Source organism: Hemiscyllium ocellatum, chromosome 4 (genome assembly GCF_020745735.1).
Source record: "Hemiscyllium ocellatum isolate sHemOce1 chromosome 4, sHemOce1.pat.X.cur, whole genome shotgun sequence".
Classification (NCBI taxonomy): Eukaryota; Metazoa; Chordata; class Chondrichthyes; order Orectolobiformes; family Hemiscylliidae; genus Hemiscyllium; species Hemiscyllium ocellatum.
The window spans coordinates 117,450,947-117,477,852 of record NC_083404.1 but is presented as its reverse complement, the minus strand read 5'-3'; the positions used below and the strand labels follow the sequence as shown (position 1 = coordinate 117,477,852).

The window sequence follows — 26,906 nt, the reverse complement described above, 5'->3', positions numbered from 1 at the left end:
TCCTTCACAGTCCAAAGGTGTGCAGGTCAGATGAATTGGCCATGCTAAATTGCCCATAGTGTTAGGTGTAGGGGAATGGGTCTGGGTGGGTTGCTCTTCAGATGGTCAGTATGGACTTGTTGGGCCGAAGGGCCTGTTTCCACACTGTAAGGGATCTAATCTAAACAAATAATTCAGATCCACAAGCTAATGTTCTGAGGTTGAATTTGAATTCCATGATGGCAAAATTTCTGACAGGAGCAATTTGATCATGTAACTGTAGATTATTTGGGTATAATGCCCGTTTGATCAATGTGAATTGGTAATGACGCACTTGATGATTTGTGGATGCTTTTGGATGCTTTCTGCTGACCGGGTATAGCGATTTTGTATAGCAACCATCTACGGCGTGATTTTCCATAGAGCGAAGTTGCAGAGGAACACAACTGTCATGTTCTAGCAGAACGACCTGCACTGCCATTTATTGTAAAAACACAAAGAGTTCACTGATGTCCTTTAGGGAAGAAAATCTGCCATCCCTACTTTGGTCTGGCCCACAGATGAGTCCAGATCCAGAGCTATGTGGTTGACTCTTAACTGCCATTTGGTCATCAATTCTGACCTAGCCAGTAACACACATATTTACATACATGAATGTTCGAAAAATAAACTCAACAAAAACAATAATATAAACATTCCATCTGCCTCAGTGTGACACTTGACAGTTCATCTACTGGTCTTGTCATTTTGGAGCCAACCTAATACATTCAAATCTGCTACTGTACTTTGAAAATAAGAGAATGCACAAATGAATGACTTTCCCACCTCAAAACCCTCCCTAATTTGACATCAATTATGGCAAATAGATGGAGGTTGTGGAATAGTGGTAAAGTCACTGGTCAGATTTGCAGGTTAATCCTCTGTGAGTACATGTTCAAGCACTGGTGGATTTTAAGTTCAAATAATAGACCTGGAAAAGTAGCTTTAATTTTACAATTGGCATTAAATAGAAACCTGTCTGGCACACTAATGTCTCTGAAGAAGGGAAATATATCAGCCTAACTGACCTGCCCTACATGTGAGTTCAGATCCAGTGCAATGCAGTAGGTTCTTTGATGGATGAGCAAGAGAGTCAGTTGTATCAAATGTCTGTGAAGCTGGACAGAAACCCCTTCCTACAGTATTGATGGTCTATCAAGGGAAATAGGGGTGACAAAGAAATGTTGACCTAGCCAGTGATATTCACATCCAATGGCACATAATATCCAAATGATAAATGTATTTTAAAAAAACTCATTTCAGGATGGCCACAGGATGGACAGTGGGGAAAATGTCACATTTTTGTCTATAGGGTGATATTGGCATGTGATGGCATTAGGGGCAACACAGTGGCTCAGTGGTTAGCAATCTGCCTCACAGCACCAAGGACCTGGGTTCATTTTCACCCTTAGGTGATGTGGAGTGTGAAGTTTGCACTTTCACCCCATGTCTGCATGGGTTTCCTCTCCCAGTCCAAAGATGTGCAGATTAGGCGGATTGCCCATGCAAAATTGTCCACAATTTCCAAGGGCTAGGTAGATTAGCCATGTGAATTGCAAGGTTAGGGGTTAGGATAGCAGAGTGGGTCTGGGTAGGCTGCACTTCAGAGGGTTAGTGTGGAATTGATGGGCTGAATGGCCTGTTTCCACACTGGAGGGATTCCAAGTATTATTTGGGCAAACTAATAGGGTCTTAACTCTGTGTTGTATTTCATGTGAAAGTGTCTGATCCTGGCACTTGAATATGAAATGGCAAGTGTTCTGTTCCCAAGCATGAACTTTCATTCCAAAAAATGCATGAACACAAAATTAAATTTAAAGTCAAAGCCCACAAAATGGGGAACTGCCATAATAAGTTGTAAAAAAAATATGATTTCTAGTAAATTGTCCACACTCTGCTTAACTGGTATAACTATTTTGTGAACCATGTTTAGACTTAACTAAGCGTTTTGGAGAAACATGTGAAAATTGTGAATGCAATGACCTGTGTGCTTTTGCTCATTTCAGAAGCAAATGCTATCATCTTGTGGTCAAAAGATGTAAGTGTAGCTCTGCGCTGCAGAATAGATTTCTGCAAAGTTGATTGAAACTTGAGACAGAAATTTGATGACATCAGATCAATAGGCTCTATGTCATACAATTTGCCACTTGTCACTATGAAATCACACTGTGCAATGTGAACATTTAATACTCTCATTGCAATTGTTGGTACTGTGCAAATCAAAGAGCTAAACAGAGGGAAGGATCAAGCTAATTGAAGGCAATCAGGCTGATGGACCTGAATGTGTTACTTTTGTTCTGTGCCCCCTAAAGTCCTCTCTGCTTGACTTTTATTAGAGATGCTGACAAGCTTAAAATCTAGTGGTTGACAATCTGTTAAAACAGCAGAGCAATTAATTTGAGCTGATCATATTAGATGTTTGTACACCTCGTGAATAATTTTGTGGTCAAAAAACACAAAGCTAAATACAAATATGAGACTCCATTTGAACTATCTGGGTCACTGATTCACTGGTGATTGCAGTTTACCTCCCTCATTTCCTCTTGACGGACTCCAGATTTTTTTGCCGGCATTATCTCATCCAGGAAACATTTCCAGGCTTTTCAATGCTAAGAAATTCTTTGTGACATTAGCTATGGACTCACCCCTAATTCTAAATTTATCCTCTAGTCACAATTTAACTTGGAATTGGTTTACCTTATTGATTCCTCAAAGTATCAAGTACCTCAAAAGAATCCTTCCCTTTTGAGGTTCTGAAGAGTCATACCAGACTCTTAAAAGTTAACTTTGTTTCTGTCTCCTCAGATGTTGCCAGACCTGCTAAGTTTCTTCAGTATTCGCTCTGTGTTCATTTTTCAATGAACTCCTTTCCAAGGAGAAGCTTTGACACCCCATGCTTACATTCATAACTCTAATCTCAAATATGAAACAACAACCTATGGATTTGCTCAGAAATATTCCAGGGTTTCATCTAATCATATGTTTCTAGCAGGTTTTTATTTGTATTTCTGAATTAAATACACTGAGGTAGAAACTAAATATCCTTGCTCTACTTTTTTTTAGACCTGTGACATAAATATAAAGATTGTCATTTTTTTTAGGAATGATGTCTCACATCAGCATGAATGCCATCCAAACTAACATTGTGTCAGGCCATTTTCTACTGACGGCCTGAGACAGGTATTAGGTCCCCATAAATCTAAATGTTGAATAGAACATCTGCTTTAGATTCCTTATGTTACTATCACTGCTTTACTATCAGGGATTTTGTAAAACAGTGAAATTAAAACATTCAATCACCCTCACAATTACTCAGTTGTTTCTATCTAGACTTGACAAATGTCAGAACTTGAATACCATATTTATAATTTTTTAAAAAAACAATTTATTATTAGAAATGTAACTTTAGCAGAACACAGATGAACAACAAGACAATCTCATTAATATCTATGATCTAAGACAATTTTCATTGACTATAGCTTGCCCATCCACTCCCATTACCACTCCTAGAGACCGAATTAAGGGATAATTTTATGTTAAATATAATAATTGTTAAGTTACCAGTTTAATAACCACTTAAATGATGAAAACAAAGCCTCAAAATCCTGAGTTGATGTGTTGAATTGCAGGCATGCTGGACTGTGCATCTTGCATGAATTTTGAAGTCATTTGTCAATGCAAACAACTTCCATAGAACCCCTGGAGACTATTACTTATTTCTTATGATTTGTTTTTTTTTCTCAGACTTTCAAAAACTAATAAGTGGAGGGAGCAAAACCAACTTTCTCATCTGGCAGTTTCTAACGCAAAACTGCATCCTCCCCAAAACTCCAGTCAGCACCAGTTTTCTCTTTGTTCTCTCTTTTTCATCATTCTCTCTGGTTGGCTGATTAGCATTTGTCTTCTCTTAATTTATCAATTCAACATCCATCCAGCTGCCAATCCCTGTGCATAGCCACATCTCAATGCCAAATCATGTGCAATGTCCATAGAACTGTGATTAGCCTGCATTACCTTTCCAGGCCAATTCCCCACAGTAAACATCTGCTTGTGTTCTCTCCTTTGTTTTTCAAACAAGCCACTGTTCAGAATTCAAAGTTCAATTCCCAACTTCGACTCACAGTTCCAAAACAAAGTTAGAAAAATAAAAGAAAAAATACTTATGGTCTCAACAAATGACAGAAATTAGTCTGCATTGAGAGGAACAGAAGCCAGGCTTGCTCTGTATCAGGTTCTTCAATGAAGTTGAGACATTTCTTGTTCTGTTTTAAATGAGAATTGTTCTCCCCATCCACAGTCCTTCTAATCAGAGTGTTCTCTCCTCTATTATTGTCTGACTCTTGAAATTTAACTTAGCACTGCTTTGTACAATGCGAACATGTGGAAGCATTACCATTGTAATCTGCTCAGTTAATATTAATGATACAGATGGTCTAATTCTGGGCTGGCTTTGTACCTCTGCCAAGCTTCACCATAAATAATTCATCATATTCTTTTCCTTCTTTTACCAAAGTATTTTACCACCTACCCAGAGGATATTGATTGTGCGCTCAAGTTTATTGGCCAGCTTCAACACTCTAGAGGTCACACAGTCAGTATTTGGAAAATATACAAGGCTTAAAACACAGTCTAATCACATTCTTAAATGAAACTCATGAAAAAGTATATTGTTGCTTGGACCATTGAGTAAGGGCTGATTGTCAGTTCACCAAAGTGAAGGTGCTGAGTCTCATTATGACATTCCCTCTGGCAGCTCTGGTTGTGATCAATAACATTGACAGCAACATTTCTAAGGTCTGACTTAACCATTTGCCAAATGATCTTACTGACCTTGGTAGAACTCCAACTGCATCATTCTCAGCCATGTTCTCTCTGTTACCATTTCTAGGGTCCTAAAGGAGATCCTGGTGCTCCCGGACTGACAGGGCGGCCTGGAGAACAGGTCAGAGAGCTTGTGAATATTTTCGATTTGACAAAAACTTTACATATTATTGGATAAAAAGAGAACATCATTGATAATTTGTTACCAAACATGTATACAATTTAATCATTTTGATAATATCCTGTTGAAATTTTCTTGTTTTTCTTTTGCCTAATTGAAGAGCAGTCTCATTTATTTTCACAGCTTATTGGTTATAAAAGGTCACGGTTTTGTGGTCAGAATGTGTGGTACAGGATCTGCCAATTATCAGATTTTTCTCTTGTATTTTGAAGAGCAGTCTCATTTATTTTCACAGCATATTGGTTATAAAAGGCCACGGTTTTGTGGTCAGAATGTATGGTACAGGATTTTCCAATTAGTAGATTTTTTCTTGTATCTTGAATGTTAAATTGTTTGCTTGGGAAGTTGCTGCAAGGCTGAGCTAACAATATTTCAGTAAGGAAAACCAGGAAACTAACACCTGAGTGCTAGAATCTAACAACTGTGTATTGTCTTAGTAAATAAGATTGAATTATTGTTAAACCAGCGATGCAAGGTCTGAGAAGGAAGTTTTAGTTAAAGTGGGCAAACTCGATGGAAAAGTAGTGAAGGAAAGAAGGTTTAGATTCAGAGAGACAAGGGCAGAAAAGAACAACGATGAATTTTTAAAACAAAGTTACATCTTTAAAACTCTAATTGTTAAAACCTGAAGGAATTAATCGCTAAACTTGTAATAGTTATCAGTACTAATAAACTATAGTTTTGGAATCATGTGTCACAATACCGGTTCATTTTCCAAAGTTACTATGTTCTTGAGTTTTTTCCAGAGAAGGGGTAAGTGGGCAGGCTCCAAATAGGCTGGGTTTGAAAGTTTTATTGGGGCCATTTGTTTACCACTAACAGAGTGTGTTTCAGGCCAAAAGCTGTCATGTCTTTAAAAATAATGGTATAATCAAAGGGGAGTGGTCAGCTACCTGTAGAGCAAGCCTTCGTTTAGATTAGAGTTTTTTTAGATTCAGTTCAGAACTTTAGTTAGTTCAGTTTCTTCAGGGGAGGTGCGAAACAGGCTTCTGACCTCTCTCTCTCTCTAACTTCAAGCCTGTAAGCTTTAATTTGTTTCATTTTTACTAGTTGTGCTGAGGGATATGTGTATTGGAGTTATTGTGAGTATTTTTGGAACAGCATCACTAAGTTAAGGTTTGGATAGGATATGTTACCTGGTATTCTGTTTTCTGTTCTTTGTGTTTCATTCCATAATTTTGTAAACAAATTTTGTTTGTTTAAAACATGGCAGCTAAACCAGCTAATTTATTCTGGGAATATTGGCTATACACTTAGCTAAAACAAATCGCAAAGTTACAGTCTGGACTGCCTGCTTAACAATATTTTAAGGGGTCTGCCCTAGTCCATAACAGATTGGGAGCTCTTTGCGTGATTTAACCAGTGAGTGGTAGATGTTAGTGTCTTTTATTTTGGGTGTTGATTTGGTTGCTTTAAACAGCGCTCAGATAGCAAAGGCTTTTTCCATCACCAAAGAGTTTCTGGAAGTGGAAGAATTAACCTTGGGGGGTTTACAAAAGGCAAAAGAGACCAAGCTGTGGGAATTAGTATACAAGCTGGGGTTGAAGTTACCTCCTAATGTGAGGAACGATGAGATGATTGCTGCAGTACCACAGTATTTAAATTTGCTGGAAACACCATCAAGAACTGTAATGATGGCAAGAATTCAATTTCAAATGAAGCAGCTTGAATTAGAGGCAAGAGATAAGGAAAGGGCAGCAGAAATGAAACAGTTTGAATTATGATTAAAATTAGAAGAGAATTGTAAAAAGAACCAGTATTGTGACACATGCTATTGAAAGGATATTTATACTGGACAGGACTAATGTTAAGTGTTTGCAGTGAGTTTATTTTCAACCTGCTCCTCAAACACAGCAACTTCTCACCATTCATTATATTGCAGGAGTGAAGCACTCAGTGAACTTGTTTCTTTAAAGTTAATAACAAATGGAGCAATTTGCCAGTAACTTGTAGCTGCCTGAGATTAGCTGTTCACCCAATTCTTGCCTGAAGTTACTGTATAATTTGTTCATAATCAACATTGAGCACCATGAGCCCTAATAATTATTTTGGCAGCAAATTATAACCCAACATTATTCTTTTAAAAGTAGTGTTTTTTTTTAAGTTACTGCATAAGGTAAGGGGAGGTAAATTTTAACGTTATATGGTTGTTTGAATGTATGAAAATATAAATCCAACTGGCAGTTTTTCCAATTTTTACTTTTGTTAGCTGTGTCTGTGCACAGTTGGATGTACATAAGTCTTAGCAGTCTGGGCTACCTACTTAAAACTGTTTTGAGGGGTCTGGCCTAGTCCAAACAGATTGGGAGCTCTTTGCAGGATTTAAACAGCGAGTGGTAGGTGTTAATGTCTTTTATTTCGGGTATTTCAGTCACCAAAGAGTTTCTGGAGGTGGAGGAATCTGGATTGTTGCATCTGAAATCCTGGGCTTAGTAAGTGTGGTATGAATCTATACCATATACCCAATTGGACAAACAAAAAGTATATGTTCAGGACTCCAGTAACCTGAGCATGAATCTTCACTACCAAGTCTGGAGCATAGAATCAGCAAATCCCAGCTCTGCAAACACAACCTGGAAGGAGGTGCCCGAGAAGGTTAAATATTTGTTCCAGAGAGAAGGTTGCTAGGTGCAGGCATACATGGGGGTCATGGTGAGTGACACAGGAAGATTTTTGGAAGCTTTCTGATGCTTTGAACAAAAGGTTGGTCTCGGTGATCCACAACCTTATCGAATTTATGAAGAAACATGAAGATAACAACCCTCAAACTTCGCTTTCTCCTATCCATCCACGAACCTCCCCACTCTCAGCCCTTGCCAAAGTTTCCACCGCTTCGATCCTGATACCCACCACCTATGACTGCTCACCACTCCATAACTGTCTCTTACCTACTCCTCCCATCTCCATGGTCTGACATAGCTTTCATCCAACTCATTACTTCCAACTCATTTCAATTCTCTGGCCATATACTTATCATGCTAATTCACCCAATATCCAGCATAGGCAGATCACAAGACCCATTCTGCGATTAAATAAATTTCAAAGCTGTCTATTGATTAATTCACTATTGCAAAATAAACTAAGTGATCAAAAACAATCACTAGATTTAATTTCCTTCATTCCTTCATAAAGCATTGCAATTCACATCAAAGAACATAGCCATTTAGAACAAAGACATGCAGCATCTCATTTTCTGCCCCTGTAGCCCCAAGGACTCAACAAGTGTTAGATTCCTGTTTGTTCAGTCAATGTGTGGCTGAAAGGTATAATGGCAGAAAGTTTTTAGCAGAATTATTTGAGAAATGCATTCAGTGGTTTTAATCAGATATTAAGGATGTGCATGCTTGGTTGTGGGAAGTTCTGGTTTACTTTCTGGATAATGATCTGCATTTGTTGCTATGTAATTCATATTTTATTTTTCATAGGGACTGCCAGGTGAAATTGGCTTTCCAGGAAAGCCAGGTCCAATTGGAAAACCGGTAAGAAAAAAAATACTGTCATTTTACTCTGTTATGGACACAGTGACAGCGGAGCTTAAAATCCATTTTAGTGTAGAATTCATTTCCTTGATTTATGGAAATGTCTGAATTTGCTATTATGGAAAAGATAACCATTATCTTTAAGACAAAACAAGATGATACAGAAATTTCAATCCAATCTGTTTTCATTGGAGCATGAGGAGCAGGAGTAGGCCATTTGGCCCATCAAGTCTGCTTCAACTAAATCATGACTGATCCTCCAACTCGATGCCATTTTTTTCACCATCCCTGTATTCTTTCAAATTTTCCATGCCTACTAATCCGTTAATCTTGTCTTCACCCTAATGACTGAGGATTCATAGCCCTCTGAGGTAGGCAATTCCAAAGATTTACAACACTGAGTAAGGAGATTCTTCCCGCATCTCAGTCCTAAATTAGCTACTATCACCACTTGCACATTCTCTCCAAATCATTCACCATCCTGACTTGGAAATATATTCACGCTGTCACTGAGTCAAAATTCTGGAATTCCTTCCCTGAGGGCATTGTGTGCAGTTCAAGAAGATAGCTTACCTCCATCTTCTCAAGAGCAAATAGGGATGAGCAATAAATACTGGCAAGCCAGCAAAATAAATACTCTTATTCTAAGACTACATTGCCTGGTTCTAGAACACATCACCCTGCCCCAAGCAGGGAAAACATCCTTCTTTGTATTTACCCAATTGAGCCTTGCAAGAATTGTGTATTCTTCAATACGTCATTACGGATCCTGCATGGAATAATTTTAGAATAATAAAACAAGATTTCCTAAGACTTTATATCATTGTATGATGCTTTGCACGCAATCAGCAAATACATTGACCAGTGTATATTTAAAGTCAACCTTTGACGGCTTGAACATGAAGATTTGATGCTACATCAGTTGGGGTCTGTGACTTCATAATTCCTGTGGCTGTCAACATTATTAAGTGAAATGTTTTCTTAAAATCTATCCTGGGAAGCCAAGAGGTGTAGGCATACACAACCCCATCTCAGATGCACATGAGATGTACAATCGTTGGCTTCTTATGACCAGGCCCACAATACAGCAAGCCATTGCCTTGCTCAAAATGCAGTTCCATTGCCTTGATCGAGCTGGAGATATCATTCGATTGAGGCATGCGAGACTGCCCAAGACAGTAGTGCTGAGCTGGCTCCTGCATTACTTTACCTCTCAAAGAGTAGTGCAAACGACACCAGTGAGAATGTGTATAGGGTATAAACAGGCAGGGCAAGAGTTAAGTTCTGAGAGGTTCAGCTGAGTGTGACTTAGATCAGGTAAGGACTTACAGTTAACAATGGGATGCTGGAGGCATGGTAATGGGTTAACAAGGTGGGAAAGCAGTCATTATGAAGAGCCATTCAACAATATTGAAAGCATTCAGCATACAATGTCAGCTAACAAGGGGAAAAGTATCCATTATATGAGTCCAGATAACAAAGCTATTGTATAACAGTAAAGGGTGTGGCCCCTCTATCGATACTTGTTGATTGTAATGGTCACGCTATTAATATATATGTTGCCTTAGCTGGACGCTTCTCCCTGCAAAATGACTATATAATTCATTGAGAAGTTGTTGTTCGAGAGAAGATTGTGAACTCATGTCTCTGTGCACATGGGCGATAGTTCTTTCTCTCTCTCTCTCTCTCTCCCTCTCTCCCTCTCTCTCTCTCTCCCTCCAGGGCCTGGAAGAAAATGGTAAAACAACTGAGTTCCCAAGCAATTTGCTTCAACTGAAGGCGGTGGGGTTGGGGGTTTGGAGGTGGGGGGATGGAGGAGGAGGAGGAATGGGACAACACCAGAAGATCGTCAAGCATAGCCAACATCCTCAGAGGAAGTCATGGGAAAGGAAGAGGGATCCTGATGGAGCATGACCACCCCGACTAGACACTAACACCTGCTACTAATAGGTGAGCATGCCACAAAAATTCCACCACATCCAGACACATTTCGGCTGTCTTCAGTGTATCTTTGCACTTGTGACACCTCGAGTCTGTGGTTTCAAACAAAAAAAAGACTTATTGCAAACAGCCACCTATCTACGAATTCCTCAATCTTACATTGTCATCCAAGGATCGAGCACCAATGACTTGTGTTCATCTTGTCAGAGTCAATACGACGATGAGAAAGTGAGGACTGCAGATGCTGGAGAGTCAGAGTCACAAAGTGTGGCAGTGCGCCACAGGGAGATTCCTGATGAAGAGCTTATGCCCAAAATGTCGACACTCCTGCTCCTCAGATGCTGCCTCAATATGACTATGACACTACTCTGGGACAATAATATGTGCCTCTGAAATGAAGTTTACTCTGAGATATTAACTTTGGAATAAGTACCATGTGATCCTCTCTGTTCATGGAAGACAGTTTCTCTATCATTTTCCTCTTACTTTTAAGTGGTGACTCAGTTTCTCCAGCAAAATCCAAAGCAATCTGGTTGATCCTGTGTCTGACAATGAAGATGCCTGTGCAGACTTCATCTGGAGCCTCTGCCAACTGATGGTCTACTGGTGAAACTGGCAGTCCTCGAGCATTGGAGTTCTATTGTGAGTGACAAGAAAGCTGGAATATCACTGGGAAATAGATGCTGGAGTGTAGCATTGTGAATCCAGTGAATTCAGTCCCAAGAGAAGAAATTAAGCAAATGGGGGGAAAGCGGTCACTGGAATTTGAAGGAAACATGAACTATATTGTCAAAAGGAAAAAGGGAGAGTTTTAAAAAATTTCTGTGACTTCGTGTTCACTGCCATCTGAATGGGTTACTAATAATTTTATGAGATCAGTGATAGGATAGTGAAGAAGGCGTTTGGTATGCTTTCCTTTGTTGGTCAGAGTATTGAGTACAGGAGTTGGGAGGTCATGTTGCGGCCATGCTAAATTGCCCATAGTGTTAGGTAAGGGGTAAATGTTGGGGTATGGGTGGGTTGTGCTTCGGCGGGTCGGTGTGGACTTGTTGGGCCGAAGGGCCTGTTTCTACACTGTACATAATCTAATCTAAATCTAAGTTGCGGCTGTACAGGACATTCGTTAGGCCAGTGTTGGAATATTGCGCGCAATTCTGGTCTCCTTCCGATCGGAAAGATGTTGTGAGACTTGAAAGGGTTCAGTAAAGATTTACAAGGATGTTGCCAAGGTTGGAGGATTTGAGCTATAGGGAGAGGCTGAACAGGCTGGGGCTGTTTTCTCTGGAGCGTCAGAGGCTGAGGGGTGACCTTATAGAGGTTTAGAAAATTATGAGGGGCATGGATATGATAAATAGACAAAGTCCTTTCCCTGGGGTCAGGGAGTCCAGAACTAGAGGGCATAGGTTTAGGGTGAGAGGGGAAAGATATAAAAAAGACCTAAGGGGCAACTTTTTCACGCTGAGGGTGGTACGTGTATGGAATGAGCTGCCAGAGGATGTGATGGAGGCTGGTACAATTGCAACATTTAAGAGGCATTTGGATGATGGTATGAATAGGAAGGGTTTGGAGGGACATGGGCCGGGTGCTGGCAGGTGGGACTAGACTGGGTTGGGATATCTGATTGGCATGGACAGGTTGGACCGAAGTGTCTGTTACCATGCTGTACATCTCTATGACTCTAATTATTACAGTGGGAAAAAAACTCCATTAGTGTAGCTATGTCATCTAGTGCCAATTTCATGCCTTGTCTCCAAATCCCTGCACACTGTTACCATCCAAACAGACTATCCAATGCCCCATTGAATGCCTCAATTACATTCCTCCATCACTTTTCCAGGCAGTGTATTCTATACCCTAACAACTCAGTGTGAAAAAGGTTTCTCTCATACCACCCTCACTTCATTTGCACATTATTTGTGGGTGGCACGGTAGCACAGTGGTTAGCACTGCTGCTTCACAATGCCAGAGACCCGGGTTCAATTCCCGAATCAGGCAACTGACTGTGTGGAGTTTGCACATTCTCCCCGTGTCTGTGTGGGTTTCCTCCGGCTGCTCCGGTTTCCTCCCAGAGATGTGCAGGTCAGGTGAATTGGCCATGCTAAATTGCCCGTAGTGTTAGGTAAAAGGGTAAATGTAAGGGAATGGGTGGGTTGCGCTTCGACGGGTCGGTGTGGACTTGTTGGGCTGAAGGGCCTATTTCCACACTGTAAGTAATCTAATCTAATCACTTTCAAACTGTACCGTCCTGTTCTTGTTCTTCTCCTCTGGTCAGCTCACTTACAATTCTGAAACCCACAAAAAGATCCCTTCACAGCCTTTTTTCTCTCCAGGGTGAATGTCCTGATTTCTTCAATCTATCATTATAGCTGAGGTTTTTCTTCCATGGAACTATCCTATAAAATCACTTCTACATTCTGTCTAATGCATTTGCATCTTTATTATAATGCAGTATGCATAACTTTACTCAGTATTCCAGCTGAGGTCTAAAAAGTGTCATATAAATTCATCTCCTTGCTTTTAAACTCTATGTTCCTATTGATAAAGCCAAGAACACTGTATGCTCTATTTACAGGTCTCTTCTTCTGTCCCACCAGCTTCAATGATCTTTGCACTAATATCCCCAGGTGCCTCTGCTCTTGCATGCCTTTTAGGGCTGTGCTCCAATTTTAAATTGTCTTGCAATATCCTTCTGACCAAAGTTCCAAACCACACTTCTCAATATTGAACTTTATCTGCCACTTATCAACCCACTCCATAACTTGTCAATGTTCTTCTGGTGATCTACACTGTCCTCCTTACAGTTTACAATTCTTCCAAGTTTTGTGTCATCTGTAAACTTGAAAATTGACCTCGTATACCAAGATCCAGATCAGTCAGCAAGGTTCCCAATACTGGCACCTGGGGAACTCCACTGCAAACCTACTTTCAGCCTGAAAAATATCCATTGATCATTATTATATATTTTCTGTCACTCAGCCAAAATCGATACTCCTGCTCCTCAGATATTACCTGACCTGCTGTGCTTTTCCAACGCCACACTTTTCGATTTTGTTTTGTGTTTATTTAATATGCAGTTTGTGGTATGTTTGACCAAAATTTGCCTGACAGTTCATCTTTACTTCATGTTAATTCTGGGGGTTAGAGTAAAATGTCATTTGCTTGCTGAATTTATAAAGTAACATCAATTTTGTCTCAGTTAGTAACTAATTGAGATTTCAAATCTTATTGGCTTTAAAACAAAATGTTACTTGTTGAATGAAATTTAGAGCCTGGTTTTGAATCATAACACAATTAATAAGAATTATCCAAAGATAGTCCATTTTTGTAATTCATGTATTTACAGGGTCCACCTGGGATAGATGGTAAAAATGGCTTCCCTGGACCTCCTGGAGTCAAGGCAAGTATTTTGTTTTTGCTCTTTGTTACATCTTATGATGTTATCCTTTTAAACATGAACCCAATGCTGAAAGTTTGATACAAATTATCAATGTTGAATAAACTCACTCCATGATAAATGAATGGTCTTGCATTTTGTATGTTGGACCATAGAGCCAGAGAAATGACCAGCACAGAAGGGGGGCCATTTGGCCTATATTGTCCATCCCAACACAAAGACACTCACATGCACTTTCTAATCCTATCTTCTTGCACATGGCCCATAGCAGTTTACAGCACTCAATATGCAGAATCGGATACATTTTGGAGGAGGTTAGAGTCTCTGCCTCCACTCCAAACTAACGTAGCAAATTCCAGACACCTACCACACTCTGCATAAAAATAATTTTTCAACCATCCACTCCAACCCTTCTGCCACTTAGCTTTAGTCTATGACCCCTCATTTTAAACTGTATGCCAAGGGAAACAGGTTCTTGTGTCTGTCTACTCAATCCATACCCTTTACAATTTTTTATACTGCAATCATATCCTACTTCAGCTTTCTGTGTTCCAAGGAAAACAACCTCAATCTCTTGAATCGCTCCTCCTCGATAACATTCTGGTAAATCTTCTCTGCACTCTCTTGAAAGATATTACATCCTTCCTGTAATGTGGTGATCAGAACTGCATACAACACATCAGTTGTGGTCTCACCAGTGTGTTGTCTGAAGAGTGGTTATTAGTCATATGAGTGTGTTTCTCATCTTAACTGCAGCCCAAATAGGAATCATCATTTGTCATTTCAATGCCTTTATCCCAAAAAAAGAGATATTGAATTAAATCCACTTTCTTTCCCTCTCTACTCTCTAACATGTTATCCAGGCCTCTAGACATTGTCATGTTGTTGACCACATTATTTTTACAAGCATGATTTGTATATCTTGAAGAACTTTCTCAATTCTTACATAGCGTTGATTCCTGCTGAACTGCATTTTTTTTCTTTTCCTTCTCCCACAGAAATAGACTGCACTTTATGTAATTAATAAAATCCTTAATGTATGATGCCTAAGTTACCACAATTGCTTCTTTTAAAAAGTACTTCATTAATTTTGAAGCACTTCAGATAGCCTGACATCATGAAAGGCACTGTGTAATGGAGAAAGATTGCAGAAAGCTACAGAACAAAGGGATTTGGGAGTCCTAATCAATGATTTACAAAAAAGTAATATCCAAACTCAGCAGATAAGAGGGAAGGGATATGGAATAATCACCTTTATTTCAGAAGAAATGGAGTGTAAATGTGGGGACATTTTGCTAAAAGTATGCAAATCACTCATCAGACCACTATGCAGACTAGTCAGAATACTATGAACAGTTTTAGATCCATTTTGTAAGGAAAGATTTAGTGATAATGGAGGTAGTCCAGAGAAGGTTCGCTGAATTGATCCCAGGAATGGAGGCCTTGTTGTCTGTGGAGAGGAGGCTGAGTAGGCTGGGTGTGCACGCATGGAGTTTAGAAGAATCCAAGGCAACCTTGATGAAATATCCAAAGTTCTTAGGGGACTGGATGGACCAAAAGGGCATAACTTTAGAATAAGGAGTCACACTTTCCAGACAGAGATGAAGAGGAATGTCTTCTCTTAGTGGGTAGTGCATCTCTTGCCACAGAGGGTTGTCAAGTTTGGATAAACAAATATATTCAAGGCTGATCTTTAATCAGTAAAGGAGTCAAGAGTTATATTGAAAAGGCAGGAAAGCAAAGATGAGGATAATCAGATCAGCGAGGATCTCACTGAGGGGGCAGAGTAGACTCAATGGGCTGAATGGCCTCCCTCTGCTACTATGTCTTATAGTCTGATAATATTACACTCCCGACTAATATTATGGCTGGACAAGTCAGATCACAGAGTAAACTCTGGCCTGATAGGATTTTTTTAAAGTTCAAAATAGTAGGCTTTCATTGAACATGTAAGCACATAAGGTTGCAGATTCAGTTTTCAAATAAAAGTTTATTCCACAAAAGAAATAAAACAATGTAAACCAAATACATTAGTTAAATAGAACATGGTTTGAAAGATTCTAAAACACTCAGAATACCTGAAATAACTACACAAATGCTGGTATCCCATCACCAACTCCTCCTTTATTTATATGTGCACAGTACACTGGCTGTGACCAGTCAGCTCAGAGTCAGTCCCTTGACCTAAGAAGATTCGAAATGCTCTGTTTAAACTTTTCTTTCGATTACACTACTGCAGTAGTGCCTATTCCCCCCCCCAGCACCCATGTTGTGTACATCTCATGTAGATGGAGGACACAGTGAAGAAACAAATGCAGAAAACTTTATTCGTATTCCACCACTAGGGAGAAAATGCACCGAGTGGCCGGGGACAAGCAATGCCTTTCTCATCAAAGGCAATGCCTAAGTGAACGAAAATGTGAAGGGGAGGAATTAAATCAAAGTAGAATTGGAGGGGGAAATAAAACATTCCACACCCCGCAGCGTCCACCTGAAAACCTCAAGGATGTTAGTGGACACCGTATGCTCCTTCTCCAAGGCCCGAATATAATGCACCATTTATATTTTCCCCCCACACTGCCACCTAACAGTGGCAGTGCTTTTTTTTTAAGCTTCTCTAATCTAGAGGGAAAAGACAAAGAAATTCTCCTCCTCAGTACCAGCAGGAACACAGTGACTGTGGAACCAGCAGCACAGAGTCAGTTAGCAGTAGTGCTATATTGGTCAGCTAGGGCTTCCTGATTGGCCCATATTATCAACCCCAATCAAAGATCTGTAGTCAATGAGGTCTAGGAGAAAGTGAGGACTGCAGATGCTGGAGATCAGAGCTGAAAAATGTGTTGCTGGAAAAGCGCCGCAGGTCAGGCAGCATCCCCGAAACGTCTTATGCCCGAAACGTTGATTCTCCTCCTCCTTGGATGCTGCCTAACCTGCTGTGCTTTTCCAGCAACACATTTTTCAGAGTCAATGAGGCCTACCTGGTTCCAAACACTACAAAACCAAAATCCCATCTATTCCCCAACACCATAAAGAACTTTCCCTTCTCAATCAAATTAGTAGGTTAGACTTGACTGCTCAGTCTTAGCTCCAATCCTGAGCTGTGCAGTCTTTTCTTTGAGTTGTTGTACAACTGAAAGTTTAGATTTTCTCAGTCTTTTAATGATCAGCAGAGTTCCAACCAAACACTCCTGGACTGGAACTTCCACAAGCTGCACTCTTTTACTGAGGTAACTTATTTCCTAAATTGCTCTGGACAATCTCCTTTCTCTTGGAGAAACTATGCTTGCATCAGACATTAGTCAGGTCCCCTTTGAACTGCCTAACAACTTCCCAATCTCTTTTTTTTTCGAAAATGGAATCAATCCCTGATACTGTTCTAAAATCAACAATAAATGAGTATTTTTAAATGCTTTCTCTGTCCTGTCATAAACACTCATAACCTTAGCAAATACACTCCAGGAAGCACATTCTAGTTTAAAATCGAGATACTAGAAATACTGAATTACTTAATTTTTAGACCAGTGCCCATATGCAACTAGTTTAAAATCTAAAATCTTCTAAAGATATTTGTGTGTGTGTATATATTTCTTTAAATGATGTCCCCATTCTCACTTATTTATAATGTATCATTGTCACCTAATATAATAAATTAAAAATGTTCCATAATCTCTTCAAATCCAGACGCATCCTCACACCCCTGTCAGTTTATATCACATTTTCTTCTCTATGATATGAAATTATGTGACTTCAGTCTTTGTTATTTTTTTACCTCAGCATTGATGGTAAAACATTCAGCTGACCTAAACTCACTCGAATTTCTTGCATGTCTCTATTCAACTTGCCTGTTCACTTCTAAAACTTAATTCAGCCCAATTTTTTGTTCAGTCTTCTTAATCTCTCCTGTCATAGTTCTTCATGGTCATTTTTATCTTCATTCTGAAAGTACCTTGAGGAGCTTTTACTTAGCAGACTGCTTCGATATAAATGATCAATTGCTAGATTTATGGATCTCCCATCATAGCTTTGGAGATTAACAGAAATCCTAGAGAGAAAGTGTCAAGTCTGGAAAGACTACCTCATTTGATTTTTACAGCAATGACCTGTTTTTACTCCACAAACAAATGGGCAATAAGTAGCTGGTCTAAATAAGGATTAGGAATCAGCACAGGCTTTGTGGGCTGAAGGACCTGTTCCTGTGCTGAATTGTATTGTATTATATAAACTTTATAATCTGTGAACATGCCATTGTGGCTGTGACTCGTATGTTAATATTAAGATGCAGTTTTGATTTGGATATGCAGACATCCAGTCAAGATTTAATGCTAAAGTGATATTGATCACATGAAATGCAGTGGATTGAAACAATCGCTTTCAATGATCCCTGCAGATTATATCCCAGAATTACTCTGTTTTCATCTTTGGCTAACACAGGGAGAAGCTGGAGATCATGGGCTAGATGGCATCCCTGGAAAGCCTGGTGAAATGGTAAGAGCGAAAACATTACATGTGCTTAAGATTTATTTTGAATGTATGAAACAGTTCATTTGCCTTGTGACAGGGAAATTGCTGACACATGCTGAACATTGCGTTTTTTTTTGTGGAACAGGGAGAAAGCGGGATACCAGGTATGACAGGGCCCAGTGGACCAAAGGTAAGGAAAAGACTTTCAATTCTATTCCTAACCATGAATGAGTTCATTCACACTTTGTGTGCTATGAAAACCTATTTCCTCCTTATTTCAGCCAAAATTTCTAACAGTGATGGTTCCAAAGCATTACTGAGCCTCCCACAGAATTGCATGCTATCTGCAGAGTAATCTTGAAAACAGAGCTCCCAGGTTCAATCTCTACGAAGTAATGAGCAGCTGATCTGGTGCTTTGTCATGGCAGGATTCAGTCAGAGATCAGGCACTTCGATGGGGATTAAAGGTACTTTGCTGCTCCAGTTTGTACCTTGATAGCTATCTCGGAAGACAACACAGGGATTTGCAAAATTACCACAGAAGCAGGGTGAATGCCAGAAAGTTTAGGAACTGTCAGCATAACTTCACTTCTGTAGACTTCTTTAAAGCACATATCATTTATATACCTGGGAACCAATTAATACCTGTAATGATCCAACCATGTGGATAGCATGGTTGAATCCAGTAGGATAGCAGAACTACTAGAGTGGCAAATTGTGGCTCTGTCCTCATACTTACATGGGTCCAGTCATCTTTAGATGCTAATACAGAACCACATTTAAAAGCCTGATAGATATCAAATAGCATGACTGCAGTCAAATGCATGGTAGAGGTGAAGTTCACCACCAATTCTGTTTATAGGGGAGTGATGGCAAGTGGTATTATCGCTAGACTATTAATCAAGAGATATTGATAATGTTCTAGGGACCCAGATTTAAATCCTGACTCAGTAGATGGTGGAATTTGAAAATATTTTTAAACATTTGAAATTCAAAGCCTAATAATAGCCATGATACCATTGTCAATTGTTAGGAAAACCTGTTTCAAGGAAGGAAACTGCCATCCTTAACTGGTCTGACTTACATGAGAATCCAGACCCACATTAATGTGGTTGACTCTTAACAATTGGGGATGGGTATTAAATGATGGCCCAGCCAGTAACACCCAGATCCTGTCAGTGAATGATAAAGCAAAGTAATCTTTTGAGCCAGAGGCCCTCCATTTTTGAATATTTAATTATTGAAAATAAATACACAGAGCACCAGAATTGTTAAATACACAGAGCACCAGAATTGTTTTACTTTCAGCTTTCTTTCATTTCCTGTTTGACATGGTTTATATTTGAAATCACTTTGAATGATCATGTAGTGACTTTTTTTTCTCATTTACACAATTTGAACAAATTCTTTTTTTCAGGGAGAAACTGGTCTTCCTGGACAACCGGGACTACCAGGTCCGAAGGGAATGAACGGAGAGCAGGTATGTGGCTTTGTGGCTCAGTCCTTTTGTGACAGGACTCCACAAGATGTTAATGTATGGCATGTGCTGAAATCCAATTTCAGAATCTGTTATTCTGACAAAAGGCAAAACCTTACCATCAACTCTATTCCCTTCACTGCCAGTGTGCATAGTACAAGTCTGATCATCTCCACCATAATGACTTCTTCCTTTGGCCTCTGTGAAATCATTCCCACTGATTTTCACTCTCTGCCACTGAACACTCGATATCGCCACTTCTTTCACTTCACGACTCAACGATGCCAATGTTTTCCTAGCACCTTGCATGGTGCATAAACTATTCCAGTAAGTGAATGAGGGGTGTATCAACTATTTTAGGATCCCCTCTTAAACTAAGCACCCTGAGCAAAGCAGGCTCAGCATTCTCCAGGGTTTACAAGTGTCGGCAGGTTTTCCTCCTGGATCCTAATACTCCCAAGAATTGCTTTCAGTTCTGATTTTCCCAACTTTGTTGTCTAAACCCCACCAACGCATTAGCTGTGGGTGAATACCAGCCAGGCAAACAGTATAGATGAACATGATCCACTTGGATTGGGTTAGCTACAGCTAATGATGCAAGAAGCTCTGGAGGGTCTGTTGAAGTTTTGAAAGGAGGCTCAAGCCTGAATTTAGAGCAAACCTCTTTGTGACTGGTTTTGGTATATTATCTGCAGACTGTCGGTTATGCTTCCTGAAAATTGGTGCCTGATCTGTTCCAGCCCCAGAGAGTTAACTGCAACTTTACCCAGAAAACATTGTTTTCCCTGCTCTATCCATTTAGCTCTGAGAGTTTATTTAGCTGCAGAACCATGTCAATTTCCTTCTAAAATAATGGATCATTTCTGCTTCCGCCACCTGTCGTAGCAAGTCACCATCACCAGTTGTGTCAAACAGTCCTACCTCACATTGATCCTGTATCACATGCCCAAACATTATCCTTTATCCCTCATCCCTCGTACCATCAGATAATGGGGACAGTATTTTTCTTATCTATTTTGTACACATCTTTCAAATTGGTTCTCAGCCTCCTATATTTGAAGAGAACAAACCAGGCCTCTCCATCCTAATCTTGTAGCTAACTTCCCCCATCCCTTCACCCATTACATACTTAATTTATTCATTTCTTGGGAGTAGGAGATGAAGAGACAGGCATTATGATACGAGACGTGCAGTCACAGTTGAATGTAGTTACCTTTTTGGAAGGTTTCAAATGCTGATACATCACACTGTGCTTTGACAGGGAGAACCAGGGAGACAAGGTTTGGTTGGTCCAAAATCAGAAAAGGGTGAGAAAGGTGACAAGGTAAGCAACATTTCATTGATTTGAGTTTTGAAATGTATTGGATCTTTCTGCATTTACAATCGGTTCCATTATTTTGTGCTTTAGGGATCTACCGGACTTCCCGGTTCTCCAGGCCTACCGGGGACGGTGAGTAAGATAAAATAATAAAATAAAATTCTGTATCTGTGTGAGTAAATGTTTCACTTCATTGCAGGATAGGGCAGTCCAAGGTCATTTGAAACATTTGAGACTGGCCCTACCTGTTGTACACTTCAGTTTATTGTACATGTTATATCTCAGAACAAGATTCTGTGTGTACAACATAACTTCTTTACAGTACTTTAAGATGTTAATTTAGTAAAGTGTGGAAACTTCTTTCTGGTAAGAAAGCTGATAACTTGGTTATTGTTATCTGAGTCATATCATCAGGCTTAACTAATCAAGTTGTCTGAGTGTAGGTCGGTTACCAGACAAACTTAAACAAATACTGAACAATTGAACCATTGAACATTACACTCTGTTTTTTGTGAGTCATCTCATGACAAGGTAAGGATCTCCTGTTTGAGGCCATGAGCCATGGCCAACAGCCAAACCAATTTTTGATTGTGATTGTAGAAGATCTAGAACCTCAAGGGACTTGGTGGAGGAACTTTGAAGAGAATTTTTCTTTCTTCACATGAAGAAGGCAAGAAACTGCAAGATGGCAAAGTGTCAACATGCTTTGGAAATGAGACAGTGAATTACTTGCCAGAGTACACTGGGTTCTGAGCTGTTCTTATAGACATGGTAACACCACAGCCAGTTCAATTGAGTTTCTGATCATGGTGGCTCGCAGAATGATGGCTAGTTTAGTGTCAGTATTTGTGGCAAATACCTGGTATTTGTGTGGCCCTGCAAATGGACCCAGAAGTTCATTGAAGTTCAAGGGCAGATGGCGAGGCTCTCTTTTGTTAGAAATTACCATTCCCTGATGCAAGTGGACCCAGAATTCTTCATTATCAGAGAAGCAATGAGTGGCATTGAACATTGCCTAAACTTTAAGAGACATTCCTAATTCTGACTATGTAATAGACAGAAAATAATTAATGAAGTAGGCGAGGGTGGTCGGGCCTAGGGAAAAACCCAGAGGAACATTTTTATAGCTTTGTTAATGGTGACATTCAAATGAAGGAATCCAATTTAGGATAAATGGATCTGTACCAATGAAGATAGTATCCATTAAAAAAAAATTGAAGAAATTTATATAATGAAGAAAGTAAGTCAAAGATCTCGAGAAATAGCAGAATTTGAGTCCAGAGTAATAGCGACAAAGATATATCATCTTTAACTAAAAATAGTTAAAGATGAATGTAACTTTTGTCAGAGATCATATATGTGTAAGAGTTACTATTATTTAAAGATAACAAGGGGTACCTTTTAAGACAACCCTTTTTGGTGACTTTTTTGCCCCACAGAGGGTGGTGAGTTTTTGGAACTCTTCCTCAAGAGGCAGTAGAAGCAAAATCTTTGAATGTTTTTGAGACAGTGGTGGATGGATTCATGACACAAGAGTTGAGAGCCAGTTAACAATAGACAGTAGTATGGGATAAACAGACCAACCACACACTTATGGAATGGCAGCAAAGCCTCAAGGAGGATAATAGCCTACTCCTTCCCCTATATCATAAGTTTATACGTTTGTGCATACAGAACCATATCCTGGCATATATTTTGGAAAAGTACATGGCAATGACGTATGAATGATAACTGAAGGAACATAATACTTGAGAGCTGTATTATAAGAGCAAGAAAGTTTTGCCAGGAAAGGTTAATTTGGCAATTTAGTCCCTTCCGTCAAAGGTAGATACAAGCATCCCATTGGTTATAATTTGTTTTCCCTTTCTTTTCAGTCAACTGAAGGTTTTCCTGTGCCTGGGATACCGGTAGGTATACAGTAAGCATTGATAGTTTTCTAATTGTGCCTTTTTTGGAGGTAGTGTTCACCTGTGGGGTAGGCGGGTACAAGGCACATCAATGTGGGCATGCCTGGGCATCTCAAAATATCACTTCTCCCTTTCTTCTCCCCTTGGTCTCCAAAACATACCCCCTCACCCCCACGTTCCACCTTGTCCCTATCCTGAGGGTCCCAATTCCTTCTGGTTCTAAAATCCCAGGGGGAGGTCTTGCTTTTCAGGGCAAGACTTCCTCCCATTGAGGCTACATGCTGATTTTTTAGCAGTAGTTTTAGTAGAGGACATGAGAAATCCCGAAAGAGTACAGAAAATACCAGTTTCTAAAAGACTTCTCTTCAAGTTATCTTAGGAAATCAAGGAATTTCCCCGTGAAAATTTTTAAGGCACGTACAAATGGTAAATGTAATTGCGCAAATAGAATGTTGAGAGGAACGATTGACAATCCTTTCTTTATATCGTCTTCAGGGTTTGGATGGTGAGAAAGGGGAGAAGGGGAGCCCAGGAGAACCAGGAGAACCTGTAAGTATAAGCCCTCTGTACTAAATGCCTTTATTTAAAACACTGTCAAGGGGACTGTGTCACTGTTCAAAGCATTGCACAAAGAGGAGAAACACAAGACCTGTGACATTAAGAACATATCACCTGTAGCTCCAGTTGTCAGTACTCTCACCTGAGTCAATGGTTGTGAGTTTATAATACGTCAACATAAAAATCAAGCTCACAATCCAGTGCATTAAACAAATCCCCAATTCACCATCTCATAGAAGATCCTCAGTCAGGAAGCTTGTCATGAACAATCTGGTTTGCAACTTTACAATAGTGACTACATTCCAAAAGTACTTTATTGATCATCACTATCCAACCTTACATGACACCCATTGTGATTCATAAAAACGTTACAAATTGCTTTAAACTGAACTATCAGCATAAGTCTCACTTTTCAGAACTTGGCCTATAATCTAGAATATTGACTCCAGGGTAACTTGTAGGCACCCATTATGATGCTTTCAAGTACATGACACCCATTGTGATTCATAAAAATGATACAAATGTCTTGAAACCAACCTATCAGCATGTCTCACTTTTCAGAACTTGACCCATAATCAAGAATATTGTATTTATTTTTAAAATAGATATTGATAAATAAATATCAATAGTAATGGCTTTTAAATACATCAGACACCATGTCTCTGGAAGCCATCCTGTAGATATTTGTGTCCATTGAAGTTATAGCTTTATTTCAATCAGGCACTGTGTTTATTTTGTCTATAACCAGTGAAATATTTGTTTTAGGGTTCCCATGGAACACCAGGAACAACTGGAGCACAAGGACCTCCAGGTCCAAAGGTAACAATCATTTGATGTTGCTGTGTTCATGGGATATGTACAAATAGATAGTGGTGAGTGTCTTGAGTTTGGGATAAGCACAAATTGTGTTTGGGCCTCCTTAACATTGGTGTTATGCACAGGGAAAGGGTGGTGCCCAAACCCAGCTGATCTTTATACAAGTTCCTATCTCGCAACTAGGAACTCTCCTTGAAAAATACAGTCAATGTGATGCATAAGACTTGAAATGACTTTTATATTTCTTCTATTCTCAGGGTCAGCAGGGTGATCAAGGGCGGTCTGGAATCTCTGGAGTAAAAGGTGAAATGGTAAGTAACCAGAGAAACTCAGCACCAGTGTGAATAGTACATTGCAAAAGTGGTCAGCCAATTATCACTGTTTCAATGTCATCAACTTTCTTTCTTAATAGGGTATTCCTGGAAGACCAGGGCCACCAGGACCACATGGTGTGCCAGGAAATGTAGTAAGTATATGAGATAAAGGAAATATGGAGGCAGGTAGGAAAAAAGCAGTTAAGGCATTGATAATTTAAATTGAATTTCATTTTATAGGGAGTTCCAGGAGTTGCTGGCTCTCCAGGCAAGAATGGTCCTCCAGGTGAGAAGGTAAGTAAAGACCAGTGTGACATTCATACAATGCTCTCTTGCTAACTGATCCCCATTTATAAGCATGGCTTGCTTAACATTATTCCTCATGCCTCTATGTCACAGGGAATGCCTGGTGCTGATGGTGAACCAGGATCTCCCGGAATTCCAGGACCACCTGGAGTCCCTGGATTATCTGGAGAAGGCAAAACTGGGAAACCGGTAAGTTTTGCTAAACTACTGGATAAGATTGAAAATGTTGAAGTTGGAAGAGTTGTGTAATAGACCCTTATTTGTGATTATTATTATTACAGGGACAACCTGGTATACCCGGCTCAGTGGGGCCACAAGGACCAAAGGTGAGTCCCATTAGTACTATTATTATATAGCCCAAAAGATTAAAATTCAAGACACAAGCTTTTTCTAGCATCATTGCTGATGCCTTTATTCATTGTCAACAAATCAGAACAGAAGATAATGAAGTCTTCAAAACTTGCAGGGCACAGTCAGTCTGCTTGACTTAAAGAGATAGCAAGATGTTTCATGCAGTAGTTGACTTTAATACTCCGTTGGACAAAATGTGGCTTATTTCCATTTTGCAATGGTTGAAGGAGATTAACGACTTCTTCTTGATCGGCGTGCACGCCTCCTCCTCCTTCTACGTCGTCTTCCGCTACGCCTTCTGCTTTGTCCATAGCTTCTCCGAGAACGGCTTCTTGCCATTGTTGTACTTTGACTTTTCTCCAACTACTGCTACCACTTCAGAAATGTTGTCGTCTTTTATAGGTTATAACTTCCCCTAGGCACCCATTATGATGCATACAAGTACATGACACCCATTATGATTCATACAAATATTAAAAATGTTACAAATATAAAAATGTTATGCCCTTACATGGTATTTTTAATGATCATTTTGATGTACTTGTACATATCTTGTCCATGTTTGGTCTCGATGTGCATCCACAACTTGTATTTCTCTCTATTTAATATTCATGATGCCTTATTTAGCATTTTTGTGGCCACTTAAATTAATTGCTAGTTTGAATGTCACCATGGTGGTTGTATACAATTGGATAAAAACAGACTAAACAGGTCCTGACACATTTCAAAACCAAAAAGCTGGCCATTGAGTTTTGACTTGACCAATGTGCAAAGCTTGCTTGGGAACTGCAGCTTGGATGGAATCCTAAAGTTTAGCAAGGGAAATATGGCAAAGCAGATCCAGGATATAAGCCCTAGGAAACAACCCTGAACCTAGAGTCAAGGCGCACTCGGCAGGAATGCTTTTGCCTAAAGTGGCAACTAGAATGAAGGTTCAGGCAGTGAGTGAAGTCCTGAATTGTGCAGATAGGAGCAGGATGAAAATGGACCAAAAAAGCCCTTAAGGCAAACCTATATAAAAATCAGTATCATATATAATCAAATTAAATATTAAAGAATCTGTGTCACTTACAGTTGGGGTTATATGAACCAAGCAGAAGACATGCAGGCCCTATATTGTATATTAATACAAAAAAGACATCTCTTTCAGTTTGGGACTTTGAATAACTCTTTCGGGCTGCACCAGGAAGTGTCTCAGCTAGCCCTTCTTCAGTGTCTTCAGCTCACAACTGGACAACCATGTTTTATACCCTTCTATATCAATGCCCATATTTATACAAAGTATTTAATACTATTCTATGCCCTTGGCTGAATGCTAGTTCTAAGGTTACAGTCTCCATATGACATATTAATTCATTCATTATTTATCACTGACTTTATCATCTTATATGGTAATGTTTGTACAATGTATACAATGTCTCTTTGTTTATGTCATCACTTTGCCATTGCATTGATATGTATTCCTTGTTATGATAATGGTGAATATAGGCCAATGAGTTTTAACATTATGACATTGTTGTACCTGAGAGTAAGACAGGAAGGGATAAAGAGAAAGATGTAAGAA

At 39.5% G+C, this 26,906-nt stretch overlaps 1 protein-coding gene across 1 annotated transcript in view; it reads left to right on the top strand.

The window, feature by feature from the left end:
- col22a1 (collagen, type XXII, alpha 1) overlaps positions 1-26,906 on the top strand; it is a 277,290-nt gene that overhangs the window by 185,945 nt on the left and 64,439 nt on the right. Inside the window, exons 24-39 of the mRNA XM_060824058.1 lie at positions 4,907-4,960; positions 8,446-8,499; positions 13,784-13,837; positions 18,266-18,319; positions 18,441-18,485; positions 19,713-19,775; positions 21,034-21,096; positions 21,181-21,222; positions 22,965-22,997; positions 23,493-23,546; positions 24,321-24,374; positions 24,629-24,682; positions 24,784-24,837; positions 24,926-24,979; positions 25,085-25,180; positions 25,273-25,317. Coding sequence (XP_060680041.1) covers positions 4,907-4,960; positions 8,446-8,499; positions 13,784-13,837; positions 18,266-18,319; positions 18,441-18,485; positions 19,713-19,775; positions 21,034-21,096; positions 21,181-21,222; positions 22,965-22,997; positions 23,493-23,546; positions 24,321-24,374; positions 24,629-24,682; positions 24,784-24,837; positions 24,926-24,979; positions 25,085-25,180; positions 25,273-25,317 — 873 coding nt within the window. The remainder of the gene's footprint in view (positions 1-4,906; positions 4,961-8,445; positions 8,500-13,783; positions 13,838-18,265; positions 18,320-18,440; positions 18,486-19,712; positions 19,776-21,033; positions 21,097-21,180; positions 21,223-22,964; positions 22,998-23,492; positions 23,547-24,320; positions 24,375-24,628; positions 24,683-24,783; positions 24,838-24,925; positions 24,980-25,084; positions 25,181-25,272; positions 25,318-26,906) is intronic.